Source organism: Sminthopsis crassicaudata, chromosome 2 (genome assembly GCF_048593235.1).
Source record: "Sminthopsis crassicaudata isolate SCR6 chromosome 2, ASM4859323v1, whole genome shotgun sequence".
In the NCBI taxonomy this organism is placed as follows: domain Eukaryota; kingdom Metazoa; phylum Chordata; class Mammalia; order Dasyuromorphia; family Dasyuridae; genus Sminthopsis; species Sminthopsis crassicaudata.
The window spans coordinates 389,771,592-389,782,425 of NC_133618.1; the positions used below are offsets into that span (position 1 = coordinate 389,771,592).

General features: G+C 45.3%; 1 protein-coding gene across 33 annotated transcripts in view; it reads left to right on the forward strand.

Annotated features, from left to right (window-relative positions):
- LOC141556822 (protocadherin gamma-C4) overlaps window positions 1–10,592 on the forward strand; it is a 179,701-nt gene extending 169,109 nt beyond the window's left edge. For 32 of the 33 annotated variants that reach the window (XM_074291623.1, XM_074291635.1, XM_074291636.1 and 29 more), the window contains 2 exons: window positions 4,321–4,409; window positions 8,610–10,592. In XM_074291623.1, the coding sequence (XP_074147724.1) occupies window positions 4,321–4,409; window positions 8,610–8,836 (316 nt within the window). In that variant the 3' untranslated portion in view covers window positions 8,837–10,592. The remainder of the gene's footprint in view (window positions 1–4,320; window positions 4,410–8,609) is intronic. The other variant, XR_012486643.1, reaches the window with a different exon arrangement.
- The last annotated feature ends 242 nt before the right edge of the window (window positions 10,593–10,834 follow it).

Here is a 10,834-nt window from a genome sequence, read left to right on the forward strand (position 1 = left end):
CTAGCTAGTAGTTTTCACTTATACATTGGAGAATCCATTTTTCTTTTTGGCCTCTGGAGTACTATTCTGCCTTCTTTATTTCATATATGTATATATATATGTATAACACACACACACACACACACACACACACACACACACAGAGGATTGTGAACAAATCCCTTCCATTCATTGGGACTCAATTTCCCCATCTATGAAATGAAAAGGGGTAGAATATGTAATTCTAAGTTCTTTCAGCTGATATACTAAGATTCCCAGTTCTGCTATTCCCCATTCCCTAGATTTAGAAGATCTTTGTCCCTTAATTCCAATTCATCTTCTTGATCACCCTCACTTCTAAAAGCCCTAGTGGGCTTTGACCTAGTGGGAATCACCACACTGCTCTACAGCTAAGCCTCTACTCTACACTATAAGAATGATTAAGACTGATTTCCTTTATGGCTTAAACAATATTTAGATTTTTTTCTCTCTTCTTTTTGATGAACTTAGCTTATGGTTCAATTTTTGGGAAAAAAAACTGCAACTGAAGTTATGTATGTTGGTTTTTTTTTGTTTTTTTTTTTTTTTCAGTTTTGCTTCTCTCTTCTTATGTTTCCCTAAGGTATATAGATTTAGAGATGAAGGAGAACTTAGAGTTCATTTAGTTCAATCTTCTCATTTTGCAGACAAGTTAAGTGAATTGCCCAGATCACACAATGAATAAACAATAGAGCAGGTATTCAAATACAGATCCTTTGATTCAAAGCCCATCCTTCCTCTATACCAAAGTAAATTCCATAGACTTCATAAAAAGGCTTATCCTGGGTCCTTTCCCAGTTTCCCAAGTTACTTTTACTCCCTTTTCTTCTTCTTCTTCTTTTTTTTTAAGCATATCTAGTTTTGTGCAAACAATGAAACTTTTCCTACAGTAGAAGGCAATTTAGGTTACCAACTATGTATAGGTGACCAACAACCTATATATAGGTTACCAAAACTAGACTTGTGACTTTATTTTTATAGGAAATGCCCTCTATCCATGCAGGTTGGCATCTATATTTACATTTTAGCTTAAAATTCCATATATATATATATAGCCTCTGACCTGGGGTGTCTACCCTGAGTAAAAAATTCCCTCTTGTGGAGAGGATTTTTTTCATTAAACTATGCTTAAACCTTAGCTCCATGCTAACCAAGCTCTCCCACTGTCCAGCCCAAAAGCTTAGAAGCACATCTGCCCCTGAAGTTGTTCTCAGACCTCCAGCTTCAAGGGAAATAATCACTTCCTTCCCCCTTTCCCCAACATCTCACAGACCTGGTACTAAATTGGGTTAAATGACCCATAACAGGACCCCTCCTTCCCAAATTCCAAAGCTTCCTCCTTTCCCCATCCTCAGGCCTTCAGTCTAAGGAACTGGCTGGCTGCCTGGCTCCCTGGCTGCCTGCCTGTAACCACTTCCTTTGAAACCTTGTGGCATACCCAGCCCTAGCATCCTGCCCAATTCTCCCTTGTCCTCCTTCCTTTACCTCACAGCTGTTATCCCCCACATCACTGCCCTATCTCTATGCTCCACCCTCAATGGACTATTCTTATGCTACTCCCCCCTCCCCCAGATGCCCCTGTCACTCTCATTAGTCACAGTCAGCCCTGCCTGAGGCTTAGCTTTCTGGATCTATCGATACTCTCCACTCTGATATAGCAGGGGCTGTTAAGGGAAACTCATGCTGGGAACAGGGACTTCTAGGGTCAAATGCAGCTGGGTATGAAGTGGGTTGTAGAAATTCAGTCATGTGGCCATAAAGGGAGTGTGCCCACCTCCAGGGAGGAAAGAGAGATTTCTAAAGCCCTGAGTCCTAGGTAAGAGGTCAGAGAAATCCAAATTCTCTGCTTTTTCACCCCTGTCATGTTGTTTTCTTTTAATATCAGTTGGCAAAGTGTGTGTGTGTGTGTGTGTTCGTGAAGGCTCTGTTCAGAGTTCTGTTCACTGGTTGGGTTGGCCATTAGCAGTACCAGCCTTCATCAAAATGATGGAATGTCAGGAAATATAAGGACCAGAAGAGAGCTTAGAGACCATCTGATACAGCAACCTTATTTTATAGATAATTACACATATATGTATATACACATACACACATAAAATGAGGCTAAGAGATGGAGAAGCAGCTTACTTGATATTATTAAATGATTTAATATTTGTAAAAAGCACTTGGCACAATAGTTGGCACATGGTAGACACTATTCAAATTTATTTTTCTTTTCTCATCTCTTCCCTCAAAGTCACTAGCTTGTGGCATCTGTAGACTGGTCTCCTGTTACTAAAGGACATGAGGCTCTTGCCTTGCAGTTCAGTCTTCCTTCTTATATCTGAAAATTGTTATCTAAATTTAATCACGGAATGGGTGAAGCCTCAGTCAAATTGAGGCCTGCAAAAGACCTTAGCTCAGAAAGACCAAGGTCTCCCACTGCATCTAGGGCCATCTCCAGTCCTGATCTATATTTTGCTACTGGACCTGGTTGGCTCTGGTGCATAAAGTGAGGCAGGTGACCTTGCACAGTCCTCCCTGATTTAAATCCCTTTCATTTGCATGTCATGGCATCACCTCCCTGATCTCTTTGAGAAGGAAAGACAAACAACATCTGCAGGTGCTCAGTTGAGATGCTGTTAGAATGAAATAGGTGAAATTTGGATTTCCTTTTTTTTTTTTTTTGTTATTTTTCTGTCAAAAAAGTAATCTTGAGAATTCCCTATTGTTCGTCCTTTGCTCTCTTGAAGAGTACCATGACATCAGGGAGGTGATATGACATGCAAGTGAATTAGATTTAAATGAAGGAAGGAGGTGCAAGGTCACCTACCTCACTTTCCCTTCCACAGCCAACTGAGTCCAGTGGCCAGTTATATCAGAATGACTGTAGATGGCCCTGGATGAAGTGGAAACCTTGGCCTTCTTGAGCTAAGGGCTTTAACAGGTCTCATTTTGACTGAGATTGCACACATTCCATGATTAAGGTTAGATAGCAATTTTCAGATCTATAGTATATAAGATGGAAGACTGAATTGCAAGGCGAGAGGCTCATGTCCTTCAATAACAGGAGGCCAGTCTACAGGTGCTATTAAAGCTAGTGACTTTGAGGGAAAGGAAGAGAAAGGAAAAATACATTTGTATAGTGTCTACCATGTGCCAACTATTATGCTAAGTGCTTTTTCCAAATATTAAATCATTTGATCACATCAAACAAGTTATTTCTCTGTCTTTGAGCATCAATTTCTTTAACCCCATGGAGAACTTTCCTCTACTACCTGTCTTTTCAGGGGCTCAGGACTCTCTTCCCTCTTCATAATCCAAAAAGAGTTTCAGAAAAGGCTTTACTATTAGTCATTTTCCCTTTAATATGAATAAAAGTAATGTGTTATGTCTGTGAATGGTATTTGTATTTTTAAAAAATAAGTTGTGGTAATCCCTTTTGTCTTTATATTGCCTAAATTTCCTTCTCTCTCTCTCTCTCTCTCTCTCTCTCTCTCTCTCTCTCTCTCTCTCTCTCTCTCTCTCTCTCTCTCTCTCTCTCTCTCTCTCTCTTTTCCTGAAAACTATTTTAACCACAAAGAAAAAAGAAGAGAAAAAAATCAGCATAATTTCTCAATACATCAGGGAAAAAAAAGTGGTGTTTGTACTTTAAATCCTTTTAGTCATCATAAAATGGCAGACTTTGCCAGAAATTAGGAAGTGAAGGAGGGAGGGAAAAGATGCCTTTTCAGGTTCCTGAAGTTCCATTACAATAGACAAACCCATATTTTTATTATCATTTTTTAAAAAGTTTTGTTTGCCTTTTGTTTTATCTCAAACATTTTCCCTTATCCACCTGAAGGAACACCTCCCCTTCACAAAGAAATATTGTTAGAGAAAACCAGCCAACACAGGGACCATTTTTTGATGTAAAAGCCAGCACCTTTCATCTTGAGAGGACAAAGGTGTATTTCATAATTTTTCATATAAAGCCAGTGTTTCATATGAAGCATTATTATCTTTAATCTGGTTCAGTTGTCTCTTTACCATGTTTTTAGCTATTTAATTCCCCACATCCATTGTTTTTTTTTTTTTTTTTTTTTTTTTTTTTTTTGTAGAACAATATTTCATCAATTCATGTAGTTCAACTAACCTTTCTCATTATTCCTATAGGCAATGGTGTGTATCCCCTAGCCATAAAAAGGCAGGTTTCAAACTAAAAAAAAAATTGTGAGGTCAGATCTCATGGGGTGGAATGGAAAGATCTCAGGCTGACACAATCATAGGGAGAAAGGGTCCCAGGTCAGAGTTAATGTTCACTATCTGTCTATCTCCCTATAGCTCCCAGAATGGTGATGAAGGAGGCACCTGGCCCAACAATCAATTTGACACAGAAATGCTTCAGGCAATGATCTTGGCTTCTGCCAATGGTGAGTTGTGTGCTGGCAGGGAAGGAGGGTGAGGAGAAGGGAAAAAAAACAAAATAAAATGGGAGGGAGTGATGTAGTGATGACCACAGAATGATGTCTTTATATGGAAATTAGGACCTTGGGGATCTGGGGTCTCATAACCAAATCCCAAGATGGGAGGCAATGTAGAACAGTAGACTTGGTATCAAGAAGACCTTGGTTTAAAACAATTATGAATTGTGTGATTCTCAACCTTTGTTTGTGTCAGTTTTCTCATCTATAAAACAAGAGGTAGGATCTAAGGGTCACTAAGGTCTCTTCTATCTCTCAATCCTATTGTCTATGATCTATACCTGAGTTGTTCAGGTTACAGATACATGATGTGTTGAGAACACTTGAGAGAGACAGGAGGTGGAGAGGGAAAAGGGGAGGGGGGAGTGGAAAGGAACTTCTGGAGGCTTTATATATAGAAAATGAGATTGGTAATCATGCCATGCCTTGGTTCCATGTCTGATATCCTGGATTCAGAATGTTCCATGCCTCACTCCTATAGGATAGGAAGAGGGCCATCACTGCTCTTTCAAACAGCTTTCTAAGGATGTGCTGATAAATGCTTAACATTTGGCTTTGGGAAAGGGAGACATTTTAAAGTTTAATCTGTATTACTAACATTTTCTTTCTTTAAAAGATAAAGCCATCAACAAAACATTTCACCAATTCATGATTTGTAATATTTGCCAATTGCCCGGTGTAAATGCTCATGGGCAGGTAGATAGAATACCTGGGCTACAATCAGGAAGATTCATTTTGGTGAGTTCAAATCTGGGCTCAGGTACTTCATAGTTGTGTGACCCTGGGCAAGTCACTTCATCCTATTTACCTTACTTCTTTATCTTTAAAATGAGCTGGAGAAGGAAGCACAAACTACACTGATATCTTTGCCAAGAAAACCCCAAATTATTAGAATTAGACATGACTGAAAATGACTAAACAAAATGCTCATAATAAAAATTTAACAAAACTCTCAGGAGACCAAAATGTTTGAGCTGGCTTTAGGAAACTCCTGGATTGATCCTTTCTAATCTAAATAAAGTTCAGTGGGATTCCATCTATCAGTAAGAGAAGCTGGTTCCTAGAGAAGAGGATTATGACAAAGATCATAGAATTTAGAGCTGGAAAAGAATTTAAAGATTATCTCTAGTCCAACCCCTTATGCTTATGTTGGGTGTGAAGGGTTTTTGCAAACCCCAAAGTGCTATATAAATGCCAGTTATTAATATTATAGATGAGGAAACTGAGAGCCATAGAACTGTCTAATTCCAGACATTTAATATTTGACAGAGCTAAAATTTGAATCAAAGTCCATTAACAGCAAATCTAGTGCCCTTTTCATTATACCTCAATGCTTCAGGGCTTGCTGTAGGCAAGAAAGCTGCCAGATGTGTCCAAGGTGGAGGATCATTCTGGTTAAGGAGATTGAGGATGTGGCTGGAATTAAGAGAGGTATGCAGGTCATGGGCCAAGTTGGAACCTCTGTGGTCAAGTATATATAGCTGCTATGGTTAAAGACTTCATGGCAGAAAGCATCCTGTTCACTTTTAATGGAGATTTAAAAACCAGAGATGGAATTGGCATTCATGAGCACAAACACTCTCCCTCAGTGTCCCATTGGGATAGGGGTCAGGGCTAAATTCAGAACTGGGGCCCAGTGCCAGGGAAACTCCTGTCTCCTGTCAGGGCCCTATAACCTTGCAGCCTCCCAGGGCCATGACCCATGTGAATTTAGAGCTCTTGGGAGTGAGTGAAGGGTGTGCTGGGTTAGGGATGGCAGGCAGTGAAGAGGTCAGCTCTTACTCTAGTGCCCATTTTCCAGAGACTCAGAGCCTCAGAAGCTCTGCTGAAGGCCAAGCTCACAGAGCTGAGGAGAAGGAGCAGGAGTTTACATCGTGGAGTTTTTAAAATAAACAGAAGGGTTAGTGAGAGTGGAAGGAGGGAGCTAGTCAGGAGGCTGTGGTTTACAGCTCACACTGTCCTGACCCAGAACCTCTAGACAGCCTGTTGAATGTCCCAAGCTCAGCATAGCTGGACTGAAGGGAAGAGCAGGTCCCAGTCTGGGGTCTGGATTTTGGGGAAATAGACTGGAGTCCATGAGGGACGGAGGGGAAAAAAAAGCTCTACCTTCCTACACTGTTTCCCTTTCCCCCCAGTCCTTCTTCCCCATACATTGTTAAGAATTGATGAATATTGAGTTACCAAGGATCAATTCCAACTGCCCTCATTTGATTGAAGAAACAGCAGTGAAATGGACTTGCCCAGAGTTGTCAGAGTCAGATTCAAATCCAGGACTTTTAATTAAAATGCAGAGTTCTCTCTATTATTCTTTGTCTCAGTTTCCCCTTTTATAAAGGAAGGCTACTACTCCTTGTCCACAGTGACCTTTCTGGGAGATAAGGAGAGAGGCCACACCAGAAAATTGTGAAGATTTAGATTTCCAAAGTAGGGAAGGTTGTCATCACACAAACAACCCTTACTCATATCCTGTCTTCTGTCTAACCACTAATCTGTCTCTGTGAGTTTTCTCTGGCTCTCCGGCTTTCACTGTCTGAGTATTTGTCTCTGTTTGCCTGTTTCTGTCTTATTCTGTCTCTCTCTCTCTCTCTCTCTCTCTCTCTCTCTACTCTCGTCTCTCTCTCTCTCTCTCTCATCTCTCTCTCTCTCTCTCTGCCTTCTCTCTCTTCTCTCTCTCTCTCTCTCTCTGCCTCTCTCCTCTCTCTCTCTCTCCTCCTCTCTCTCTCTCTCTCTCTTCTCTCTCTTCTCTCTCTTCCTCTCTCTCTCTCGTCTCTCTCGTCTCTCTCTGTCTCTCTCTGTCTCTCTCTGTCTCTCTCTGTCTCTCTCTCTCTCTCCTCTGTCTCTCTCCCATCTCTGTCTCTCTCTCCTCCCCCCTCCCTCTCTCTTTCTCTCTTACACACAAACAAAGAGAAAATGTGTTTGTCGTGTCTTTTTTGCTGGCTTCTTCTTCATAAATCACTCTGGAGACTTGGCCGCTCAGAGAAGAAAAGCTCAGTTTTCCGTGTGTTGCCAAACGCTCATCCTCCCCCAGCTCCTTTACCCTCCTCTCCCCCTCCCCCAACACACACACATTCCAGGGCTGGAAAGAGGCTACTGGAGGGAGGTAGGAGGAGTGGAGCTAGAGGCCGGGCTAGGCTCCCAGGCTGAGCTAATTAGGAAAAACCAAGAAATGTTAGAATGAAAGGAAAAGAGGGAAGGGGTTGGAAGGAAGACAGAGGGGGCCATCTTAAGGAAAGAAAGAGTGCAACTAGCTTTTCCCAGGTACCTCTTTTCCTTTCTTGAGAAGAATTCTAGTCCTGGGGGGCAAAACTGGATTGATAAGCCTAAAAAGGTTTTTGAAATCTGAGGCTCAGAGAATAATAAACAAAAGCTAAAGAGAAAAAAGGGCGAGGAATGTCTTCATTCCCCTCCTCATTTGGAGCAGGTTTACTCTGGAAATCTCTCTTCTTTATTTCCCAATCCCTGGTCGCTGTCCCAAGATTACTCAACCTCTCCAGCCTTAGTCATAATTCTTATCCCTTTTCATATTCAGGAGAGGAGGAGGTTGGTAAATGAGGCTCCCCTTCGTCACCCTCCCCTGCTTTTGGCCAATCCTTTCTGTTTGTTTAATCTTCACAGCTCTGGGAGATTCAGAATAATTGGGGGAGTAAACAGGAAGGATGGGAGAGTTAGGGCCTAGGTCTGGTTACCCATCATTTCATAATCTCCTAAAGGGAGATGTCGGTATTAAGAAAAGAAGGAAATAAGCATTTATAGAACACCTACTATGTGCTATACACTTTTTACAAACATTTTCTCGTTTGATCCCCACAGCTTTGGGAGTTAGGTGCTATATACTGTCCCCCTTTTACAGCTGAGGAAACTGAGGCGGGCGGAGATGGCGCAGGAAGTAAGGACCCAAGGGCAGATCTGGGTTGATATCTTCAGACTCCAGGCCCGGGGTTCTGTACACATCACCATCTAGCAGCAGATAACCGCAGATTGGCTCCAGCTCAGACACAGACACAGCTATAGGTCTTTCCTACTGATCTCTTGCGGCCCAGTGGCTTTTGCCGCAGAACTGTGGACCACAGAGTGGGAGTGGGGCGGAACTCAGCTGGGAGGTTCCTGGCCCCTCGATCACATTTCTGACGTTCTCTCTTCTCTCTTCAGAAGCTGCAGACGGAAGTTCGACCCTGGGCGGGGGTGCGGGCACCATGGGGCTGAGTGCCCGCTATGGGCCGCAGTTCACCCTGCAGCACGTGCCTGACTATAGGCAGAACGTGTACATCCCGGGCAGCACCGCCACCTTGGCCAACGCTGCTGGGAAGAGAGACGGCAAGGCCCCCGCGGGTGGCAATGGAAACAAGAAGAAATCTGGCAAGAAGGAGAAGAAGTAGGGTCAGCATTAGGTCCCAAGCACAGGGCCACAGGGCAACCCCCCCTCCACCAATCCGGGCCTCCCTCCAGTTCCCTGAACCTTCAGGCTGCTGGTGGGAGACGCGGGGACCCTCCCTCTTGGGAAACACAAATAAGTGCCCTGTGAATACCCCCTTCTGTGCCTCCAGAGGGATTGAATATGCAAAGGGGGCACTGCCAGAAGTCCCCAAAACAAGTGCTGTGCCCATGGGCACAGTGCAGATATTCACATATAACCCCCTCCTTTTCTCTATCCTTAGCTTAGAAGCCCCAGTTACATTTTGAATTCCCATACCCCCACCCCCATCACGAGACTGAGCTTGTCTCACCTGTGGAGAGCGCGGAAGGAAGCGCACTCATCTCTGACTCCCACTTTCCAAACCAACTTCTAATATTGTAACTTCTCTACTCCTTCTTGCCCCTCCCCCTCGCCTCCCTCCAGTGCCTGAAGTCACGAATAGCTCACAGGTGCTGGGGACAAAAGTGCTCATCCCGCCTGATGCTGGCGCGGACTGGACTGGGGGAACTTTCCTACCCTCCGCCTCTGCCCGAGGCCCCGGAAATGGGGACCAGGGTTGGGTTCCGGGACCACTTCTTTTTAGAGTTCATCTCCTACACTTTCTCCGCCCCCTCAGCAGAAGAATCCATTGCATGTTGGGAAATAGCATGGCATGGTGGGATGAGTGGGGAGGGTGTGGGGAGGGGGCCTTTCCATTAGACAGGTCTTTGGTCAGGGTCTTTAAGAGGAGGTGGTGGGCTCTCCCGCCACCAGTTACTGGCCGGGCTCCCTGAACCAATCCAGCCCCGTATTCTTTGTCATGGAGCCACGCCCTCAGTGGACACGCGTGCTCCAGGTGGGGCCTCGGGCTGCGGCCTAGGGGATTTAAAAGGAACCAAATGGCATCAAAATGAGATGGAGCTCCTGGGCTCGGCACAAATGTGCTCGGGGACAGGTCTGTCACGTTTAAGTGGGGCCGGGGGCAGTAATTCAGGCTAGTCACAGAACTGAGAGACGATCTCCAGGCCAATGCCGCCATGTCCATGCCCTCATCATTTGGTAGGCTCAGTGCAGGCCGGTTCTAGGTCCTCTGGGTCATACAGAAGCGCTCCCCCCTCAGTTTATGCGTGGTGGTCCGAAACACATCGCGCGCTCTGTCCCCAACATTAGGAGAAAGACCCGGGAGCAGAGACAGGTGGTCGGGGAGGGAGGAGGAGCTCTCCTTTGGCTCCCCCTTCACAGTCCGTATTCCCTCGCCCTCTCAGGTGCCATTGATTCTACTTTGCCATCCCTACCCCTTCCATAACTTCCCGGGTCCCGGGGGCTCCTTCCCACTGCTCAGACTCCCGCCTCCATTCTTCCTGACCTCGGCCCGCCTGGGGCCGTACTAGTCCTGTTTACACCGAGGAGACCCCACCCCCATTCCGCCACTCTTTATGTAGTGACTAGAGACCCCGACCGAAATCCTCGAGCTGGTGTAGAGTAGCCCGTGTGTAGCTAGTGCCGTGTGCTTGCTTGTGTGATGGCGGGCGGCCCGCGGCTCCCGCCGCGTCCCGTGCTGTGCTTAACGCCGTGTCTGTGTGCGAGCCCAGTCTCGCTTTCCCAGTGCTGACCCCCGTGCCCCTTCTATAGAAGCTTCTACCTAATAGCCACGTAGCGCCTCCCCCACACGCAAGTTTTATACTCTAATATTTATATAGCTTTTTTCTTTGGGAAAACAATAAAACGGTTTCTTCTGAGCGGCGTGGTCCGTGTGTCTCGGGGGCCTGAGGGGGCGGGCAGGCCCGGGGACCCCCGCCGGGGGGGGGGCTGTGTGAGTAACTGGGCGCGGCTGGCTATCGTGCACCTCGGTGTGCGGTGGAGGCGCGTGTGGCTGGGTGTGGCGGCGTGAGTGTGTGCAGGCACGTGGTACGGAGGGCGTCTCTGGGGAGTGGGACTGTGCGGTGCTGTACGTGCAGCTACATCTCCTAACACCAGTATC